The following is a 24007-nucleotide window of genomic DNA, read 5'->3' on the forward strand; positions in this document are numbered from 1 at the left end:
TATATATTTTATAATCTGTATTGTGAAGAGAATTATTATTATTATAATAAACTTTAACATGTAACTTATATTTGTAAATATATAGTATATTAAAAGCCTTTACGTATAAAATTAGGCTTTCGTATTGAAAAATACTTATAGCGAATTATTTTGTGTTATCTGTTACTTAATTCGTTAAAAATTAAATACATCTGAATGTATGTTTCATTTAATTGTTCCTATCATTCATTCATTCTTTTAGTTTTCATTGAATGCACTCTCATAAGGCACGGGACACGCCACAGTGAATCATCAGGAGGAACTAAACACTTAGTATTATTTTGAGATCAATTCAATAAGAAATTTTGTCTGCGCAATGCCCCAATTTGGTTTTATAAGTCAAGTTCTATCAACGATCATAATCATTGATCATATCAAATTATATTCAATCATTAAATCCGTTATTATTATAAATTTTATCCTTCGTCCAAATATAAAATATAAATGTAACAAAATTTACAATTAAAAAAAAAATCAATTTTCTTACAACGAAAAAACAACATTCCACCATTCAAATTAAAGACCAGTTTCTCCGTTGAATTCACAATTTACACAAAATGGCACATTCATACTTTTAGAACCACTGCCATGTACGTTATTAAAAAAAAAATTAAAACACGAACGCACCCATTTACAATTTCACATTTGGTCTTGACTATTATTATAACGAAATAATTCTATATCCAATAAAACATGTTTACTTTTCGACACGATTCCTATTCAATTCCATCTTACAACTACTTCATGTAAAATATATTTACCGTTAAGATTAACTGTTACTGTGGCCCCGTAAAGGAATATCGTTTTTATTTTATATACATGTAAAATGGCGATTCAATTTTGAAAAAAGTTCTCTAACTTTTTTTTTTTTTTTTTTAATTAAATTATTGTTAAAATTTTGGGTACCACATAACCATTTAATTACACAATGTAAAAATTAGTAAAAAAAATTGCATTTAAGATAACTAGAAGCTTTATATATTGTTAATAATCGTATAATTACAATACCTTGACATACCATTTTAATAATCGAGTCTGCGACACACCGAACCGATTCTTAACTTCTCCAATTATTTACAACGATAATATTAAGTTGTCATCATCGTAAGACGTTCACGAGTATAATTCATCCATTCCTAATATATGTCTTTATAACAGATACAAACAATTACTTAGAATACGTTTCACGTTCCGACCGTATTGGACACATCATTTGAGCTACAATTTTATAAAATATTTGGGCATATAGTTAAATTGAATACGCGTTTAGATATTAAAAATATAAAATCGCTATATGGCAACGAATAGTCACGTTACTGTATGAAACGTTTTTTTTTTTAATGTTATATTCGTAGAAGTTTAATTTCTTAATTTCCGCAAGATAACGAACACTCGGATATCGACACATTCCTACGAAACATCTTGACGGAAATAAATTAATTTATAAAATCTTTTGTTAGCAACATTTTCGGATACTGCTATAGAACGTGTTTTTACAAAATTTAAAATCCACAATCTCTTAGCTTACTAAAGAAAAAAAATGCACGTAATTTTGTGAGATTAGCGAATAGAACCGAAATAAAAATACGAAAAACGGTGGGGGGCGAATGTGATCGTGGCACGGCTAAGACACGGACGATATGGCGTTGTGAGGGGAGCCCATCTGCGTCAGGACCTTGTCCAGCCACTGCAGCGGCCCGTGCAGGTGGATCTCGATCCAGCACGGCGTCGACGTCACGTCCTGCCGGTGGTACTCCGCCCCCCAGCCCTTCACGAATGACATCCGGATGGTGCACATCTTCGTCAGCTCGTAGACCGCTTCGAAGCCGTGGTTCACGCTCTGCGAGAGCAGCTGGGCGAACTCGCGGTTGTTGAAGATCTTCAGCGAGCAGCCCGGCGGGATCTTACAGACGGTGGAGGGGTGGAAGCCGTGGTGGTGGTTGCAGTTGCGGCTCTGCACGAAGATGGCCGCGTCCGAGAGGCACTCGGCGTACACCTCTCCGCCCACGTAGTACAGGTGGACTCCTTTCCCTATGTGACGCCTGGTGTTCTCTATCGTGGAGTTTCTGTTCACGTTGCTGAGCTGGCCGAGACAGAACCTATCGCTATTGTTCGATGGATCGGTGAAGCCGTCCACTACTACGGAGTGTGAGTTGCAATGGAAAACTTCACCGACTCGACAGTTTAACTCGTAGTACGCTACTGACGCCCAATACAGGGGCTCCTGGTAGGAAACCGGAGCTACTTCTCCCGGGGGCTCGGTGTCATCGGACGGCGGAGAATACGCCGGAGGAGGAGTATCCGGCAGTTCCGATGTCGCCGAAGGTGGAAACCCTGACCCCGAGTATGATACGTTGTGGGGCATCGCCGGCTCCACTGTTCTCTGGAAGGGCAGCAGAGAGTGCCCCGGAGCGAATTCCGAATGCCGAGGTACAAGAACTGGTGGCAAAACTGGGCTCTCTACGCGTTTATAGTGGTAAGGATTTATGCATACCTCCTTTTGTTTAGCGCTGAATGGAAACTGACAAATTTCGAGTGGTTTAAGTTCATGGTGGCTTTGGAGGTCCGGCCACCGCCATACTCGGCAGTAGATCACATGGGGCAGGCCTTTGCGATGTGAGACCTGAAAATTTAATGAAAACAAGACAAACATTATTGTTAGAAAACGAGAAAAATAAATAATAAAAATGACATATATATAATATGATTTATGGACATTTATGACTGCTGTACTGTTGTAATATTGATCTTAAAATAAAACAATAGCAGATTTGACAGAAACTTTCACGCCCAAAATTTTTTAATGGAACATCAGTTGAATAAGTCATTATTATTTTTTTATTCATTTTCAATTTCTGTATAAATTATAATTCAAAGTAAAATTATCCACCAAGTCAGAAAAGGACGTGAGAAAACTAATGACTGAGACTCAGTGATTTTTTTGACAAATTTAATAGTGGTGTTTTTTGATATTATTAAAGACGATATATTTTGATGATTATGATTATTGGAGAATCGTTTTTCCATTTAATAATTTATTTTCCTGTATACTTATTGTTGACGGCCGTTATAATAATTTCAACGGTAGAAAAAAACTTAACGTATAAGTGAGTCGGATGGTATAGTGATGAGAATGTTCTCCTAGCCTATTTCATATATAAAGCCAAACTCTCATAGCCCTACGAAACGTATAGCCTATTCCAAGTGAAGTAAGAGCAATTGATAAACAAATTAGATTTAGGTATTCCATGCGATTAGCGAATAGCTTAACTTTGCGCTGAACTAGTTCTTTATTAATATATGTTTACAACACTTTTCTACTTTGTCGACATTCAAAATACGTTTACGTGTTTTCCGAGGAACGAGATCAACACTTCCAACTTTCTGATGTTTGGAAACTGCTACTGAGAGGTTATTGTCAGGTCATATAAACGTTTTAGCCTCTAGACCCACGACAGATTTAAAGTGATACAAAATCAAAATATTCTTTATTCAAGTAGGTTCATAAAATCACTTTTGAATCGTCATGTTAGTGTTGAATTAAATCTAAGGCTACCACCGATTCGGAAAGTAGATTCTACCGAGAGAAATTGGTAAGAAACTCAGTAGCAACTATTTTTCTTCATTTTACAGAACATCGTAACGCTGTCTCTGAGCTGAACTATGTAACTTGAGTTTAATAATAATTTTGATGAGAAAAGGGCCCAGCTGTAGAGTATTTAAGGAACTTTTGATTCGATTTAAACTGAAACTTTATTTCTTTACACGAGTGTTGTACCTGCAATCTTCCATCCAACGACCGCGGTATTGTGACGCACTTGGAAGGCGTGCCGGGACAGGACAGCGCGCGCTCCAACTCCTCGATGGCTCCTTTTCTCTTCTTTAACTTCTTCACGAGGCTGTCCACTGCTTTTTCGGCCCATTTCTCTTCTTCATCACCCTGAGAATTATTAATTACATTTTGACTACAATTATTTAAGAAATATTTTACAAGTTACTTGGGTATTTTGCATTGAATTTAAGTGCCTGTTGTTTCGACGATCATTACACTATACTATTCTAATTGGCTCAAGTGTTTTTTTAACAACCAATTATATAGAAATATAATGATATAAATATTAGAAATATATTTACCATTTCTAAGAGAAAAACTAGGTTACGCTTAGAGCCTGTAGATATCTGTATATGTATACAGACAGGTTAAGGTATTATTTAACAAATAAATATATATATATACACATAATTGTGTCTGTGTGTATGCTTGCATGTGTGTGTTATCGGTGATATAGTCAGATATCTATTAACTGTTAGAATTACTAAAATTACTTGGGTTTTAAAAAAAACAAAAATTATAGTTGATTAGGATTATTTCTGTAAGCGTGTCAGTGGCTGTGAGTTGTGTACAAGGACAAAACCTTCTATCGGTCGCATTTCTTAGATGGAAGATTATAAAACGTAATCTATGTCTTTGGTCAAAGTGTATTTTAACAACATTGCCAAAATGAAATATACATTGTATCTGTGTTGCCAGGTAAAAGTGTTTTTTATCGAGAAAAATCCATACAAAAAAGGTATTTCTATAATAAGCTATTTCAAATAATTTTATTACATAAAATAAAAATAAAAATACATCAAATGAAAATAGCATACAAGTAAAATTTAATGTATAAATAACACAGTACTATAATAACTATTCATCATCGAACATCAAATGTATGAATCAGATTTCTGTGAACTACAATTGAAATCCAATGCACTGAGTCATAGAAAAATCAAAAACAACAAATATAAATAATCGGAAGCGATTTTCTTTTAAGTAACGTAATCTTACTGATATTATGAGTAATGTTTATTTGTTTTTTTTTTTAAAGATTCTACGCATGATCTACTGATTCGCTTTTTTTATATGGTACAGGTAGGCGGGCGGGCAAATTGGCCACTACAGCAAGTGATCAAAATTACCTATAGAAATTGGCGCTGTTTAAAAAATTATCCATCGCTTACCGCCAATGCACCACCAACCTTGGGCACAGATATGTTATGTTCCTTGTGCCTGTAGTTGCACTGGCTCACTCACCCTTCAAACCGGAACACATCTTTACTAAGTATTGTTGCTTGGCGGTAGAATATATTACGAGTGGATGGGAGCTAGCCAGGCGGGGTTGCACAATGCCTCCAACAAGTTGTACTGTTGATTTAGAACTTCTGTATTATTTTTGTTTATAAATATGGGGTGGACATACATATGCTATAACGTATGTTTACACGTCTTATTTTTTTTATGAAGCTCATTATGTCAACTTGGTCAGAGATAATATTGTCTGTCCGGGCGCTTTCAAAGCGAACGCTGCCAAGACTATAACATACACAAAAAATGTACATAAGAGTTATGTAGGTACATATGTAAAATCCCTAGCTTATAAGGAATTGTTTTAACAATTTCTATGTTAAAAAAAATTAAAAAGTCAGCGAAAACATAACTTAAATTTAAAGTAATAAGTCTTACTAAAGTCAAAACCTTTAGTCAATAGAAAAACTTTAGTAAATAGAATCGGCGAAAGTCAAAAGTGGAAATCAAATCATCAGGACTATCATAAAAAATAACATACGAAGAACGGGTAGCCATTGGAAGCATGATTCTTTATGCGGAGGAGGGAAAATGTAGATAAAAAAATTATCATCACATCTAATGTTTACAATAGAGATGATATTATTGCATCAAATTATTGTGTGACGAGAAAGGTACAATTTAAAGATTGAGAGATAAGAAGCGTATCCCGTACAGTAGGGCCAATTCTACTATTAAATTGACACTCGCAATCGAATCTAAACGGGATCGTTGCCGTTTTCCCATTCTAGTAAAACTAAGCAGTCGCGGTTTGGTCGAAGTTGAAAAAGCATCGGGAACATATACTGTACTTTTATAAACTAGTAGAATTATCTCCAGTGGTTGCAAAAAACGACACACAAACAAGTTCAACACAGGCAGAACAATGCTAAAATACTCAAATTTAATTGAAGATTCCTGGTTAATACCCAAACATCATTGAGATTTTACATGCTTAATTTTGTTTTTTTTTTTTTGTTATGTGCTCAGTGACCAAGGAAAAAATTGCGAGGAGACCGGGACAAGACCAGAAACAAGCATGTGACAGGTGATAGCCAGCACTGTTGTAGGAAACTGTTTCTTTTTAAACTTATAAAAATAGTTTTTGGCTTATTAACTTGCTGTATCATTCTTACAACATAATGAGTATTTGCCATTGCTCATTCATACAATTATAATGAATGAATGATTCACTGTGCACGTTGATAAGTTATATGCGCTTACTAATATGTTTGTTGATATTTAACTACAATTTAAAAACGAATGCACTGATTTTCATACAGCTGTTGCTGATTTAAAATAGATTTTTTGTGTAAGCAATACATTGCTTTTGCCAAGTAATATTCAAAATATGTGTGATATATTGTTACATTAAATGACATCTCCCAAATGACAAGGAAAGATCATGCGTGAAATAATAAACTCATTTTAACATTTTTTGGTTTCACTAGTGCTTTGAGCAAGCCTGTCTGGGTAAGTAACACCTGCACATTTGCACATTGAGGAGTGAGCGAGCCTTTTTAACTATGGACATATGGGACATACCATTTTAGTTACCAAGGTTGAGGCCCATTGGTGATGATGGAATGGTTAATTTGAAATAGTGAATATCAATGGGGCTATTATGGTTATAGCATAGCAACTGTTGCTATCAAATATTTGTTGCAGATTGATAAATGTTGCAGTCAATAAATCAGTATTTTGGAGTATTATGCTACTGCATAGGTTCATAATACTGATTTATATTTTTTTGATTTGATTTGATTTGACAACCCGCATTAAATATTTGATAGCAACGGTTGCTATGCTCTAACTGTAATAGCCCCATAGGCATTCTGTCAGCTTGTCCATACATACTTAAGACATATCTACCTACAGGAGAATGATATCAGAATAGGTAAAATCTCTCTAAGCTAAATTTTTGATTAATCACTAAAATCTTCATAATATTAAAAGCATTTTAATTCCTAAACATTAATTATTTTAACAGGTACTTATGTGAAAAAAAAAAAAAATTACCTTTGTAAATTAGTATTCATAAAGTATTACAAAACAATCGTTTTGTAAGGCAGCATGCAGTATACATATTTTATAACTTTTGTTTAAATATAAAATAAATGTATACTATAAGATCTTAACAAACAAATTGCTGAAAAAAATACCAGGTCTATTGCAAACAGTGTATTACATTTCTATAAATTTAACTATTAACAGCCACTGGTTCAGAGCATAAGAATATACATAAATATATATATAACTTATGTTAACTACTTCAATAAATCATTGAATTTCCAGCCAGTTCTTTTCAGTAGAACAGTCCAAGCCAGTGATAGGCTTATATGGAATCAAATACAAAAACATGAGGATATAAGTAGAAATTGATTTTTTTTTATATTAAAAGTCTTTCAACAGTTCACAATGGAAGTATGTATTACAACCAAATGCCTATTTATTTATTCACTTGCTTAAGTGGTCTTGCATTGTCAGGCATTTGGTGCCAGATTTAGAAATTTTGAGACTCAAGTGAAATACAGGAATCGAGGCAGCTTCAGTTTTTATCAGGTGTTTTAACGCCTACTACATTAAAGTAATTTGGCAGAGTAAGGATTTGGATTTTTTTTTTATTCTTATACCCCTAAATATGACCCTAGTAATATTCAATCGCAGAATTAACGTAATAACAAGACTTTTTTAATTAAAATTGTTAATATGGAGGCTAAAACAATAATAATAAATCAAATTATGAAATGGGTGTATAGAAAATAAATAACTTTTCCTGTTGAATTTTGATATTTGGATATTTGACTAAATAAGTATATGATAACATATGCACTATTATACAATAAAATTCACAAAATGATGCTGAAACCAAAACTTTAACTTTTTCCAATTAAATAGTAACGTATAAAATAAGCAATGTTATCTTTACAAATTGAAAAGTTACATTTAATAACAGTTGAGTGGTAGTTTGGCTGAAATTCTAAATTCAAATACACAAATAAAATTTACATAAATGATCACTGGAAATGTATTGCTTAAGGAGTTTTGTAAACATATAATAATTAAAAGCATTTAATTGTCTCACAACTTATAAGCATATTTTAACTTCATAACATTCGTCAAGAATAGTAAGAACTTTAGCCGAAATCGTTGATTGGATATATACGTATATTACATGGATTATAATATATTGTTTTGGGTTAACTCTTAATAAAGCAAAGTGCACCTATTGAATATACAGTTGTGTAACCTGTTAATTCCCGACTGCAAGAATAATCGTTAAGGTACTTTTATTTAAAACAACAACATGAGTTCAGATGATAAATACTTTTAAAACGATATTAGTTTGAAAAACCGGACGCTGGAGTCATTTCAGAAAGTCTTAATTTTAGATTGGATTTAAAACATTTTAAGCCACAAAGGATAGTCTTACCTGTTTCCAGCCAAGTAATTTCTTTACAGCAGGACTGGTGAAGGAAAATAAGCTATTCAAGCTGGACATAGGCCCACTGCTTGAGGATTCACCATCGTCGGTGTCCATAGTGACAAACGTTTATAAAACCTCGATGAATCACCAGGAGTTACGGGAACGCGCGACCCGTTCTGGTTTTAACCACGTAAATGCTTACTTTGCCATCGATCACCACTATTTCACTTGGTATTTCCCACAACGTTCGCCAATTGTAATCACGAATACTACAAAATAGCGATTAGCGTGACACTAACAGGAAACAGATTAAAAATGTCAGTAAGAGGCGTTCATATATTATAAGAAAAAAAATATATTTTCACTTCAAATATTATGTAGTAATATATTAAAGAAAATTTAACACAAATATCAGCCAAAGCCAAGTAATATTAAAAAAATATTGCGAAATGAAAAATTAAATTAAGAAAAACATTTATTTTACATATCATTATAGTAGTGTTGCTACTAATTATTTCTATGAAGTCGCATTTAGCTAGAAAATTCTCGAATTTGAAGTGTCAGTGTCCGTTCATTCATAATTCATTTTCATACTGAGGTCTAGAATAGTTGAAATAATTGAACTATTGCAAGGAAAGTGTGAAGTTTAATTATAAATTATAGTAATAGTGAACAATTCACTACAGTGTGATCTGACTTTTATACAAATATAATAGGGTATTATAATCATGGAGCAGGTAAGGTTATGCTGACTTCAGCTGTTTTGAACGGTTTATAGAACAAACAATAAAAAAAAGGTTAATTTCAGGTAAATCAATTAAAAGAGAAGGGTAACGCGGCTTTGGCGTCCGAGAATTATGACGAAGCAATTAATTATTACACTAGTGCAATAGAATTAGATCCAAATAACCACGTTTTGTATAGTAATCGGTCAGCAGCATACGCTAAGGCTAAGAAGTATTCGGCAGCACTAGAAGACGCTGACAAAACCGTGTCATTGAACCCTTCTTGGAGCAAAGGCTACTCTCGAAAAGGTAGTGCATTAGCATACCTCTGGAGATTCGATGAATCAATCGAAGCGTATGAAAAGGGCTTAGAATTTAACCCTGGAAACGAACAGTTGCTCGCGGGGTTGGAAAACGTGAAAACGCAAGCTGAGGAAGCTAAAATAAGATTAGATGCTTTATTTGAGAAGTTGGAAACAAGCCCTCAAACAAGAGAATGGCTGAAGGATCCAGAATATGTTAAAATGGTCAAGGTAGGTTATTTTTATTTATCACGAAAGAAATTGTCTATTCAATACTAACAAAGAAGATGTTGGTAAAATATAACATTTTTATTATAAGAACTATACATAAACACATACATATGAAATTTGTATTGTGAGTTTGAAATTTATGCTTAAAATTTATTGAGCTCTTTTCACATACATTAAATTCAACATGTTAGTTTATTTGAGAAAAAAAGAAATTATAATTAATGTAAATAAATTTAAATGGTGACTGTGCAATTTTGGCTATGAATTTTCTATGAGAGTCATACAATTGCAAATATAAATAATATAAGTTTTCCAAAATTTTCTTTAATATACATATATTTGTGATCCAAGGAACATTAAATAACTTGAATTCCAAATTCAAACTAAAGTTATGTTTGGCAAAAAATGATTATTTTAATTACATTTAACAACAATGGGAACATAATTCATTTGTCATAATATTTTTGTATTTTATGAAAGAATATTTTTATTTATGGAATAATAAATCACTCTTGTATGATCTTTTTCATAAAGCTTTCTAATGAAACAGTATAAGGCTGTATATTATATCTCATTAATTATTAAAAAAACAAGTAAGATGTAATAGCTCAGTGGATAAAACATGTAAATTTTTACTAAGGTCAATTGCATGGAATATGTAAACCTGTAGTTTGTTTATCTTTCTTACTACTTTGATTGGAACAGGCTATACATATAACTGGTTGCAAGCAGATTTACTGTGTTTTCATTGACCATAGAATAATATGGATTTAAAAAAAAAAAAAGAAAAATATTAAAACATTAAGTCAGTTACCCCATATTTTGTAAATGACTTAATGTTTTAATAGTTTTCTTTTTTTTTACAGATTTACATAGTCCATGCAATTTGTGCACTACAAATATTATCAATTAATATATTTTATTAATAAAATAATGCTATTCCAAATAACTACTTATATCCACGAATTTTACTTCCGAAGTTCCGATAACTATTTGGCCGACATTCATTGAAAATCCTTTTATGCTTAAATTATAAATTGACTATATTGACATTAGTGTTGTTATTAAAATTTTTGCATAATTCAATCAATATGGCAGAATTTCATTAAAATTAGACATGCAGGTTTCCTTACTATGTTTTCCTTCACCGATAAGCATGAAGTAAATTTTAAACACAAATTATGCAAATAAATATTCAGTGGAGCTTGTCTGGATTTAAACCATTAATTTTATTATTATTAATCATGTAGCATCATTGGTTAAGATGCAACCACTGGGCTATTTTGGTTTTGGTTGAAAAATATCTGCTCAAGAACATGACGTGTGAGCATACATCATAGCAGAAATTTTAGGGTTAGGTCTTATTATGGTAAAATATTAATTAACAAAGTGAAAATAAATTAAGTTATCAATCTTTCTACTAAGCTTGGCTATTTTTTTCTTTTTTTACTTTTGCTGCTGTGTTATTTTAAAACAAAATTGAACAAGTTTTCATCAAATTTTCAATGATGTTTATGGTCTAATTTCGAACACTGTTTATGTTGCTACAATTTTCTTGGAATTTAGGAATTTGTTGTTGAATGATGAATCATGTTCTATTTTATCTATCAACTCAAATGGATCTAATTTTGCATGATATCTCCCAATCTTTAAACACATTTTTCTCTATAATAACATGAAAATACAAAGTACACCAATTTCTAGTTAATATATAAAATATAAAACTAAAAAACCAAAATCAAAATATGTCTTATAACTTCAAAGCTCTTTTAAATCACATACCACATGTCATATTGTGTAACAGGATTAAATTGAATGTAAGCTACTAAGGCTTAGATTATAGATTCTCCCCCGAACACCTAGCGTGAAACTTAATTGTTATTCTATTTCTCAAATTAATATATATATAAATAAATTTATACATTTATGGAAATCAAAGAATAATAAGTCCACACTTTTTATCATTTATTATTATTTTAACAAGTTCAAATTTATTAATAGGCAAAGTTAGTAGAACAACAAAATTAAAAGAAAGATGTGTTATGATCCTTTTAATATTCTTAAATGTTTTTTTTTTTTCATGTAGTAGAAAACAATTAGTTTTCCGATTAGTAATGAGTAAAATTTAGGAATAAAATATGCAAAATACAGAAACAATAAATAATCTAGAATTTTCTAGACATTACCTACCAAAGTTACGTTGTGATTATTCCATTATATATTTGCTCAACAAGTTGCATGAAAGATGAACGTTTCTAGTTGGCTCAATCTACTGATAGAGTTTTAACATAAGTCAATATAACTTATGATATTACCATGCCCAGGTTTATTACATAGAAACAAATTATAAAATGAACAATTATAAAATCTTTTTCAGAGAGTAAATCCAAATGATCTGTCAACTTTAGATCCTTACCTGTCAGACATGCGTCTGCTGCAGACGATATCGATCATGCTCAGTCTAGATATTGGCACGCGAATGGACGTCGATCCACCTGCGCCGACCCCTAAACCTACTCCCCAACCCGAAAAGGAGGAGCCTCCCAAACCGAAGTATGAAGATCTTCCACCACACCGCGTGTCTGCCTTACAAGAAAAAGACTTAGGTAATGAATATTATAAGAAGAAGGACTTCGAGAATGCGCTAGTTCACTACAACAAGGCCATCGAACACGACTCGACGGATATCACGTTTTACACGAATATAGCGGCTGTGTTCTTCGAACAAAAAGAATATGAGAAGTGTATTAAGGAATGTGAGAAAGCAATTGAAATCGGTAGAGAGAACAGAGCCGACTTCAAGCTGATCGCGAAGGCTTTCACGAGAATCGGTGAGTAATTTTTGCTAACATAAACACTGATCACATATATAATTATATTCTAGATAAGGTCACGATAAATACATAGTGGTAATATTACATAATATGTTAGTTAGATTTTTATAATAATAAATTATATTCTCTGATTTTTAGTATGATATCTGAATAGTTAGTTATTTATGAAACTATTGCCTAATCGTGAGAACGACAGTCATTTGTCTTTGGTGGAATAAGCAGGCCGTTACTTTATGAGAATTTTGGGGGGGCTTCAGTAGCTTCTATGCTGCAGTTTTGTTTGGTTGATTCCCACACGTGACTGCATTTTATGCCGCGCATGAGAGTTCCTCCCAATGTCTTCCTTTACCATAAAACTCGAGATTCATTTAAGTTCACGAAAATCCGACGCTTTATGAAACCCAGATTTTAAAACTCTTCGACAAAGTTTTATTTTTACAAATCACACCAAATTAAATTCACTATTACCTTTGTGTACCACTGTCAGTAAACATTAATTAAAAAAAAAAAACGTAATAACAAATCAGGTAACGCCTACAAAAAGATGGAACAGTGGAAGTTAGCGAAGACATATTACGAGAAGTCAATGTCGGAGCACCGTACGCCCGAGATCAAGACCCTCCTCAGCGAAGTAGAAAAGAGAATTATCGAGGAGGAGAAGAAGGCGTACGTTGATCCAGTTAAAGCGGAGCAGGAAAAGGAACTGGGCAATGACTACTTTAAAAAGGGTGAGTCTATATATTTTATTATATTAAACATGGCCGTTCCCCCCTGGATCACACTTAAGCGCTTAATGAACAATCGAGAGATTCTTATTTTATAAATATCTTCATCAGGTTAATTGACTTCATTATCATTAGACTGGTTACTATGAAATTTAGCACAAATACTCACTTGATGGTAGGGCTTAGTACAAACCCGTCTGGGTAGGTACCACCCACTTATTAGAAATTCTACCGCCAAACAGCAGTACTCAAGTATTGTTGTGTTCCAGTTTGAAGGAGAAGTGAGCCAGTGTAACTACAGGCACAAGGGACATAACATCTTAGTTCCCAAGGCTGGTAGCGCATTGTACGATGTAAGGAATGGTGGACCATCTACCATCAGGTGGCTCATTTCCTCTACCATCAACCGGTATAATAAACAAAAAAAAGGGTGTATAACCCTGTACTAATCTACTAGATAGAATCTCTAAACACCGCAGGATGATTACCGTCTTTTGCATAGCGCACCCGGGCACGTGCCCGGGGCCCCCGAAGGACCAACAATTTGTTTCACATGTTTATGCTCACGTTTACTGCTATACATTATATTTTCGAAATTGTCATATTTGTAAGGAATAACTAACGTATTTATCAAAAGGCTCGTGACGATAGCCGATATTAAAATGTTGAAAGCTATAGACGTGCTCTTCGTGATAGAAAGAGATATACTATAGCCATAGGATTGTACAACCAATCAGATTCCTACGAATTTACGAAAATTACCGCACCGTTTATTTGAAATGATACTTAAGGTTTTGCTATAAGCAAATTATTTGTACATGGTAGTAAATATCTACTACAAAAGGGCCCCAAATTCATGGATGATTGGCAGGGTTTGTAGCAAAATTGTAATTTTTAGTTTTAAGTTTGGGTGCAAATCTTTTATACGTTAAATCTTTAATTAATCAAAGTATCGTTAGAAATAATGGTCACTTACTCAAGAGTTATCTAAAGCTTGCCAAGATGTCAAATATTCTATTTCCGGTTCTTCTATCTATAAGTGCTTTATGACGGTGATCAGCCATTTTACGGTGTCCTTACAGGAGTGTGCACGCTATACCGTCTCATACGAATGTATCAGGAACAGAAACATGCTTGGCATGGACTATTTGTTAACTCTCCGTGTATGTCCCGCGATGTTGTTGATCGGCGACGGAACGGTCTAGTCGTTATACTCTTATACTTCTCAATACAAATAACATTTTTTTTTTTGTCTGAAACCTTCCTAGTATGGTATGAGACCCTTTAGTAGGCAGACTCGAATAATTGTTGTATTATTACAATCAATGTCATACATAATATAACTTTCTGACATTGTGTGGTGAGTTTCGAGTTTTACAGGTCACGAGGAAAATCCAATACCTTCTATTTTTATACGAAACGCGATCATTAAGTTCGTAATTGTTAGTAAAATTATCAGCGTTTACTTTCCACTATCACCCTCAATATAAATTAATTATTTTACTACAAATATATTTTCCAGGTGATTACAGTACAGCGATGAAGCATTACACAGAAGCGATTAAGCGCAACCCGGACGACCCTAAGCTGTACTCTAATCGTGCTGCCTGCTATACCAAGCTGGCTGCCTTCGATCTAGGTCTCAAAGACTGCGAGCGATGTTGTAAACTAGACCCTAAGTTTATTAAAGGTTGGATCCGAAAGGGAAAGATTCTTCAAGTGAGTATTTATAATATAATTATTTATTATATTGTTCTATAGTCTGCTATCTATTTTAAAACTTGTAACATTTGCTATATTTAGCAAACAAAAACTGGCTGTTTATTACTGTTTCTGAACTTGTGGTACTTTTTATTTTATCCGTTAAGTTATCCCTCTGTAGTGAATAAAGCAATTTAAAATTGTTAGAATTCTACTAACATTATTACTTTGCCTCAAACTAAGCTAATGTATGTTAAATCCTATTCCAAAGTTTGGTTCTAAAAAATAAAATACTGCATAAATTAATTTTATTATTACTGTCTCGTACATTTGTTTTAAAGTACATGTGATCTTTAGTTTTAATATCATATGTATATTTCAGGGTATGCAACAGCAAGCGAAAGCCTTAAACGCCTATCAAAAAGCGCTTGAGTTGGATCCCAGCAATGCAGAAGCACTTGAAGGTTACCGGGCCTGCTCCACACAGCTCAACTCAAACCCTGAGGAGGTAAGTTAAATAAACAATCAGCTGTACTGTAAATGAGATGAAGTCTATGTCATTGAAAATATATATTTCTTTTTCTTTTTGAGTATATGTTTCACATCGCTTTATTTATTTAATACTTTATAAACAATTCTAGGTATATTACTGATGTTTTGATTTGATTTTAAAAGTGAAAGTAACAATAATATTTAACTTGATATATGACAAATGAAGTGGCTGCCTAGTCGCATTCGCCCATTCGCTGATGGACTAAATAAATGTGAACGTGCAGGTCCGCAAGCGCGCCATGGCCGACCCGGAGGTGCAGGCCATCCTGCGCGACCCCGCCATGCGCTGCATCCTGGAGCAGATGCAGCAGGACCCGCACGCGCTGCAGGACCACCTCAAGAACCCCGACATCGCGGCCAAGATCCAGAAGCTGCTCGAGTCGGGCCTCATAGCCATTCACTAACCATGCCTTGAAAGCGTTATGCGTTGGGATTGATTTTTAATGTTAACGCGATTGACTTATTTTTTAATATTATGGTTCTTTTTTTTTAAATTTATGATTACTGGTAAAAACTCTCTCACAAGTCCACGAGTTTTTTCTTTCAGCGAACGAGTTACGTGTGCTTTAGAATCAAGCTTATCTTTAAATTTGGTCACAAGAAATATTCCGTTGTCGACGTTACCGCCTACGAAAACCAAATGCTACTTTTTGAGTAGAGAATCGTTAACACCGATATCGTTTAAAAACCAATCCCAATATTATAAAGTGATTCTCAATTTTATGTATTTTGATAAATCGCGAGAAAACTAAAGTATAAGTTAAATAATTTACGCCTACTTAAATAGATTTACGAGGTTTGTTTTAAATAATTAAAATAAATATCTGAGACACCGATGTTGTTTTAAGCTTGTTTGAAAAATATTTAGGGTTGAAGTTTTTGTAGGTTCTAATAATGGAAGTGATATTTTAGCGGCAAGCATTCAAACAAAAACAAAAGACAGTCCGAAGGTCATCAAGTGTTGCTATCCGAAAAACTCAATTACTATTATTTCGAAGTCAACATTTTTAAAAGGAATTGATACCGGGCAATATAAATGGTTATTTACAATAAAGTTTCAGTTCTTTTATCTATTGACATCTATATATATATATAAAATTAAAGTTGCTTAAAATATATTGAATCGAGCGTTTTGGATAGTTTCACTTTTGTTAGTTATCATTGTGTGTATTTACAAACTGCTTGCGGGAACACATTAATGCTCTCCCCCGACAATCTATATAAGACATCGTACGATCGCATGCGATGTTTCGCGTCGCCTTGTCTGTTCCAGCAGCGCCTCTTTTTTCGCCGAGTGTGTACAGTCGACATTATCGTTTCTGAAGATAATCGAATTTGAAAAGCAATTAGAATGAACTTGCGAAGTATCGTATGAATGTTTGTCGTTAGTGCCACGATATAGTTTTATCATTCACAGTCTGACTGTGGTTTGTCTAAAAATTTAAGGCTTCTTCTCTCGTAGGCTATTGTAAACCATTCCAAAGTACGCTTCACCTAAAACGCTAAGTAGTGACTTGGTGAACTATTGTTTTAGGATTTATTCAATGTTTATTTGAAATGGTAATTTATGCGAGTATACTGCCTGCATTTGCGATTTCATAATTTATTCAATAAAGGAACATGTAGGCATAATTATTTGTTTTATTTATTTATTTGTCAATTCTAATTTCAAATACAGCTTTAACTGGCGAGAAAGTATCCATTTTAAATTTTATTATCTGACCACTTTTACTAGATACTTAAGAGACACGCATTTCTGAAGGAGACCAAACTTTTTTATTTGTCCCGACAGTATTTTTTTTTTTACAGTTCTATACTATTGGGTAGAACTGTCAATATTATTTGTGCTGTATCTATGTATATTAGCGATTGTGAATACGTGCCACTTATACAAAAAAACTGTTTTTATGAATTAACTGTGAACAGAAAAGAAAATGAAAATTGCATGAATTGTAATCAGTCTATTGTTAAGACAAATCGAATTTTACGACAGTAATTCGTATGCCCATAATAAATAAATTAAAAGATCCGTAATGGCCCAGTGGTTACAAGACGTGAATCTTAAGCGATGATTCTGAGTTCAAACCGGAACAATCACTGAATTCATGTGCTTAATTTGTATTTATAAGTCATCAATGATAATGAGAATCTGCTACGTGTACCCATCAATCCGCATTGAATTTGCATTCTCTTCGAAAGGGAGAGGAGGCCTTTACTAAGCAGTGGGACGGTAGTAAGCTCTTATTATACTTTTTACTTTAATTACTTAGTAAGTGACAATGACGTAGTTTCTAGAATGCTGCGATTTTTTTATAAAGGGTTGGCATTCCTGATTACAGAGATGGGAATAATAATGACGGCACAGATTTGTCCACAGCCGTGATCTAGGAAACTATTAAAGCTGTTGCCAACTGCAGTTGGATGACCTGGGCCATCTGATAATAACCAACAGTGGTCACCACCATCCGTATACATTGTATCTTAATAAATTTCAATAATTCCTTAGATTAGATCTCCAATGCCCCACCAACACTGGCTCACTCACCCACCAGACATTAATACAACAAGTATTGCTGCTTGACGGTAGAGTGAGATAAGTGAGTGGTACCTATCTAGACGTTCTTGCACAAAGCCCTATCACCAAAATACCACCTCTAATTACACTATGTAAAAACACATGGACATAAATAAAAGCTATCATTGACAATTGCTACTGACTGTAGTTTTAAACGTTATCAACTTATCACAGTAATAATTGCAATATTATCTAAAAACGTTATCTAATAAACGACTGTTATTTGTAGTTGAAGCCAAGAATAAGTATATGTTAAAAATATAATTACATCCGTAATAAAAAATATCAGTATCAATTTATCCTCCGATATAATTTTCACGATGTGATTTAAATTTTTTATTTATTTTTCTACATTGGCAATAATAAATTTGACACACACATTATTTGACGTATTTGTCAAAGTCAGTTTAATTTGTGGAGACAGTTGGTGTCATGTATTCAGTATTGAGTTCGCATAAATATTTTGATCGGCAAGTACGCTCGTATCTTCAGTAAAACCGTGATATTTATTTACTGATCATTTTTAATAGCGACTTTGTTGTGTTCGTTGACTCATGATGTGATTATAACTAAAGCAATGTTACTATTTAAAACATGGTTCAATCATAATATATGTTGAATCGTGAGAAAATAATCGCTTCATCAATTTATTATTGACGGTAAGTAAATATATATTTTGTGTTTTAATATAACAATCAAGAATCACACTTTATATATTAACTTTAGATAAGATTATTAAAATCGGTTGTTAAATGTATTATAAAAAATTAAAATACTCCAGCACAATAGTTTAAAATCTAAACATTTTATAAACGAAGGCGTTTACACAACGTTTTAATTTATTTATTTGATAAATTCATTTTCATAAACTGTTTAAATGTAGAAACTGGAATTGGCCGGTTATTTTGCGAAACAAGAACCATGCATGCATTATTGTTTTTCCTTTGTTTTAGCTATTTTCATACCCATAACTATTTATACAACATAAACATATCATAGTATTGACATTCACATTCCTAATTTAAAACAAAACTGCATATTCATGCTTACAAGGAAATCATCATGCAGAAATACTCTATTTTATTAATATTCAGTCTTAATTTATATTATTGAATAAGCAAAAAAAAAAACCTTTATATACTATCGAAATCGTATTAATATGTGCAAAATTTTTTTTTTTAAATTTTTATTATTAATCAAGTCAGACTTAGTATGTGTGTGTCATTAAAGAAAATAAAAAATAAAAATAATTTATAGTTAATGATAAAAATAAATAAAAGAAAGTCTAATGAGTTATCAGTGTTTTCAACTCATTGTAGGATGTGTTTATTCACTTTCCACTTTATATAACTTCAACATAATTGTTTCCTTATTAAAGTATGCAGCGAATGATCCATGACCAAAGGTATTTATATTTAACATTAAAACTTATAATGTAATATCTTTCTCAAGTAAACACTGCATATGATAAATTTATAAGAATATGGTTCCTCCCGGACATGACCATGTTGAAAAATTCTTCTATTTTTAGAATATGCAAATGAAAAACCTTTAAATTGAGTGGTGTTGTGTATTTTAAGAAAGGTTGATGTTAAAACTGCAGGTCAGTTCTGATTGAGGAACTGTTTTACCTGATTAAAGACTGTTGTGCTAGAGGTCAGTTTACTGCACTGAGATCTCTTTCTTTAATATAACATAGATACAAAAGTATTCTTTAAAAGCAAATATTTTCATATTTATTGTTCATGTGCATTATGCAAATCAAACTTATTTGGCATGACTAATATACTTGTTGTCCTTTTTGGTCTATGTAAGAAAGAGATACCGATATATGTATTTAATTAAGATATTGTTTCAATGGAAACAGTAATAATTTATCATAAACTAACAAACTCGTTTACAAACATAAATAATTATAATTTAATTAAAACATCCAGCAATTTCTGGTAATGATGTTGTTAACATTTACAGTGTCAATAACTTGATCATATATTTGAGTAATTATCTGTAAATTGTCTTATTAACTACTAATTACATAGCCTTGTGTACTAGGAAATATAATAGGCTAATCAAAGACAAGGAAATTTAGCCATAGACAATTTCACAACTTTTTACCAATTGTTATTTTTTAATAATATTTATTTACATAAGAGAAGAAAAATGTGTCGCTACAAATTTGAATAAAACACCCATGTCTAGATGTGATATCTAACTAAAAAAGTACTAAAAAGATTTTCATACTATTTCACCTATAGTTTGTGTAAATTGTCTGAGTGTGTGCCGCGTAAACCATTATTTTATATTTATTTTTGGGAAGACTAATTTCACTTTCTTCCTGAATGCTTTCTTACTGAATGCCTTCTGCTTGAGATGAAGTTAATGAATTTTACTTCAAAACATCATGTGTGTGGAATATAAGAGGTTAAGCAATCAATGCTTAAACTTTATGTACGATCGCGTCTGGCTATTTTTTTTTAATAGAAGATTACAATAAATTAAAAATATAGGCGTTGGTAATTTTTGCTTTGACTATCAATAAGTAAAATACTTCGACATTTAATAAAAAAATTGAGTTATAATATGAATGGGTTAAATTGTGGGTAGTGTAGTGTAAATCTATTTAAACAAGTCATACAATCAAACAAAGCATTATCAGTTACAAAATCATAATGATTAAAATTTTGTAATAAGCCAGAAGCATTCAACGATGTTATTTCTAACGATCTGTCCTGGATTTATGGAATCAACTTCCAATCTTGTCTAAAACTTTAAAAACTTTTTTAGCCCCGTCGTAAGCAAAATAAGCGCCGATTTGCAGTTTTCTGATACTCAAAGACTTGACTATGATTGGCGGGGCGACCCTTAAGCCGTTAAAAGTTTTTGCAAACTAATCACTCTCGATTAAGATGACGCTTTGAGTAGACTGAGTGATGATACATTCCCAGTGTTCTACTAAATTTTATGGCCCATTGCAATGTATTATAAATTTATGTTTACAGTAAATGCTTTAAAATAATATTTTATTAATCTTTGTATTTAAAAGTATAAAACTTAGTTATTTGAAACCGTATCATTAAATCATGGTTACTGTGACTCATTTATCAAAGTATATACTAGTTGCCGCCCGCGGCTACGCTTGCGTATTTAAGGGTTGGTAGTGTAGTGTTGCAAGCTTGCTTCATGTCTGATATTATTTAAGTCGTTTCAGTGGTTTGTTCGTGAAATATCAACAGACAGACAGGCTTACTTTCGCGTTTATAATATTAGTATGTATTACGTCGTCGCGGATTTTATATGGATATTAGAAGCATTTCTTATGCTTCAGTCAGCGTAACCAATGTAAGCACCCGGAAATTTCTCGATTGGCTATTTATAAATTTAATGACATTATGATACACATATAAATAAATCTTTCGCAATAAATTATTTAAATTAAAGCAGAAACCGGTTCATTATAGAAGACCTAAGGCTAAAAAAAAGCAGCCGCGGATAGAAACTTGTATGTTATTTATACATGTAATATTGTGTTTTATTTTATGTCACTGAAATAATAAAATAAAATGTGATCACCAGTAAAGCTAGTGCATAAACGCTAGGTGTTTAGTGGAATTTAAATAGGTACTTATGAATTGTGTAAGAGATACCTTGCTTTAGATCTTTAAGTTTTTTATTCTATATCAGTTATGCCCGCGTTTAAGTGGGAGGGGGCATCTGTTAGGTACCCTATGTACTGTGTATGCTTCGATCGTTTGTTTACTTATGACGTGGACGCGTAACAAATAAAAAAAAACCTACCTGATGGTAAGTCGGGGCGACTTACCATTAATATTATATACAACAATACCAATAAACATTGGCCCAGTAAGAAATATATCCATTCCTTACAATACCAATGCGCCGCCAACATTGGGAACTAAGTTTTCATGTCCCTTTTGCTTGTAATTGCACTGCCTCACTCACACTCGAATCGGATCGGATCGAATCGGAACACAACAATATTGATCATTACTGCTTGGCGGTAGAATATAAGATTAATGTATAGGCGGCCCCAGGCGGTCACAAAGTTTTACCACAAAGTGAAGACGATCTTCATAAAATGTTTTAAATTAATATGTTCATGAGACTTCAATTTGTTTCATTGATTTTATTGTACGAGTCTATGCGTGTAGTGATTACTTGTAAATTTGGCAACTGTTACATTTGGATCACTCTCTACAATAGTTTTTTTTTGGTTTTACGTAATGTATGTTATCTTGGTGATCCTAAAATAAATAAATGAAACTAGGATTAATATTTTTTGACGATTAGACTAAATTTCTCGAAAGAATGGGGGATTTTTAAACATAACATGAGGTTTTGTTATCTAAGTTTACTATATAATGTTGTTGGTGACTTGAATACCTTCTAATCTTCCATACATTTTTTTTTGTTTATCTGTCATAGATTTGGCGTTCGTTCCGATTTTCTCTTCGATCAAGTCGACATATTGAGTTATGTCTCATAAAATATTCAACATTTTAACAAACTTAATAGCATATCTCTGACCTGACACTAAAGACTAAAATATGAATTAATAATATTCCGTCAATCGGGTTAATCTTGTGCAAATACCTAGACGTCGCTAGAAAGAAAGAAGCCTCGGTGAGTCGTTTGAGAAAAAAAAATTGAGAAAAAAGGCACATATGAATAGTCTATTAACATAATTTAATTATATAATTATGGATGGCGTTTTGTCCTGCGTGCCCTATCAGTAACTTTTAAAACGGTAATTAATAAACATTTGCTTCACATTGTTGTTTACTGACTATACTTTTTATTTAAAATGATGGATAAGAGTACTGAGCCTACTTGAATAGAGATTTTTTTTGATTTTTGAATCAACACTAATGTGACCATTCAAATCGGCTCGGTTTTATGAGAACTACTTAAATTAAGAAAAATTTGATTTTCTTTTTAAGGGATCGTTATGTACCTAATCTCTGGTGCACCGCACGTCTTTGAACGATAATAGTTATGTTACTGGGTATAGTGCGGATTTTTATTAATAATATAGTATACAGTAGTCGACTAGCCTTATATGTATTATTGATTACATATGATGGTTAATATATACACATAAATAAATAATTTATTAGTATTTAAATACCGTGAGGACATTAAACTTAAATATGTAAACGCAATATTTATGTTACGCGCAAGGCAAATGACCTGTTACGTCTAAGATAATATGTTATTCCTATAAATAAGTACCGTTAAGTACGGTATCATTTAAATAGGTATTTACAATGTTATTTAGATTAATATTGACGTACAAATGAACCGCGATGGCCCAGTGGGCAGTACATTTGAATCTATACCGAAGATCGCGGGTTCAAATTTTCCACATGTGTAACTCGGATTGGAGAAGTGTGGTGGAATAAACTCCAAACCTTCTACGCAAAGGGAGAAGAGGAATTGGCCTAGAAGTGTTACAATCACAGGCTGTTATTTTGGTATTGAATACTTTATTTAAGAAGATTATGGTACTTTTAGTCGTTTCTGACATAATATCACTGTGACCGGTTCACATTTGAACCCGCGACCTTTAACGCAGAATAAATTACAGTCAACACTGAGTCATTCGGACTGAAGTTTACTTACGAGATTTTTGACCGCGACTTCCACGTTTGTGCTTAACACGTGGTTATATTGTTAGAAATCTTATTTGTCAATTCTTAGTAGGTACCAAATATACGTAATCTGTACGACTCATCGACTGACTGAACATTAAATATATATATATATATATA

General features: G+C 32.6%; 3 protein-coding genes across 3 annotated transcripts in view; 2 read left to right on the forward strand and 1 right to left on the reverse strand.

Annotated features, from left to right (window-relative positions):
* Positions 1 to 232: 232 nt before the first annotated feature.
* Positions 233 to 8887, reverse strand: LOC113395968 (protein mothers against dpp). The gene is made up of 3 exons (XM_026633725.2): positions 8580 to 8887; positions 3818 to 3979; positions 233 to 2662 (listed from the first exon to the last, which is right to left on the reverse strand). The coding sequence occupies exons 1-3, from the start codon at positions 8685 to 8687 to the stop codon at positions 1664 to 1666; spliced, it is 1269 nt and encodes a 422-aa protein (XP_026489510.1). The 5' UTR covers positions 8688 to 8887; the 3' UTR covers positions 233 to 1663.
* Positions 8888 to 9099: 212 nt separating this feature from the next.
* LOC113395965 (stress-induced-phosphoprotein 1) lies at positions 9100 to 17275 on the forward strand. The gene is made up of 7 exons (XM_026633718.2): positions 9100 to 9310; positions 9382 to 9831; positions 12209 to 12662; positions 13193 to 13393; positions 14913 to 15109; positions 15474 to 15599; positions 15868 to 17275. Exons 1-7 carry the CDS (start codon positions 9302 to 9304, stop codon positions 16045 to 16047), a joined length of 1617 nt encoding a protein of 538 aa, XP_026489503.1. The 5' UTR covers positions 9100 to 9301; the 3' UTR covers positions 16048 to 17275.
* Positions 17276 to 18646: 1371 nt separating this feature from the next.
* The window catches only part of LOC113395967 (protein croquemort-like), a 29524-nt gene continuing 24163 nt past the window's right edge, over positions 18647 to 24007 (forward strand). Inside the window, exon 1 of the mRNA XM_026633723.2 lies at positions 18647 to 18877. The gene's annotated coding sequence lies outside the window, so the exon portion shown is untranslated. The remainder of the gene's footprint in view (positions 18878 to 24007) is intronic.

The sequence above is a fragment of the Vanessa tameamea genome, chromosome 10, assembly GCF_037043105.1.
Source record: "Vanessa tameamea isolate UH-Manoa-2023 chromosome 10, ilVanTame1 primary haplotype, whole genome shotgun sequence".
NCBI classification, from domain to species: domain Eukaryota; kingdom Metazoa; phylum Arthropoda; class Insecta; order Lepidoptera; family Nymphalidae; genus Vanessa; species Vanessa tameamea.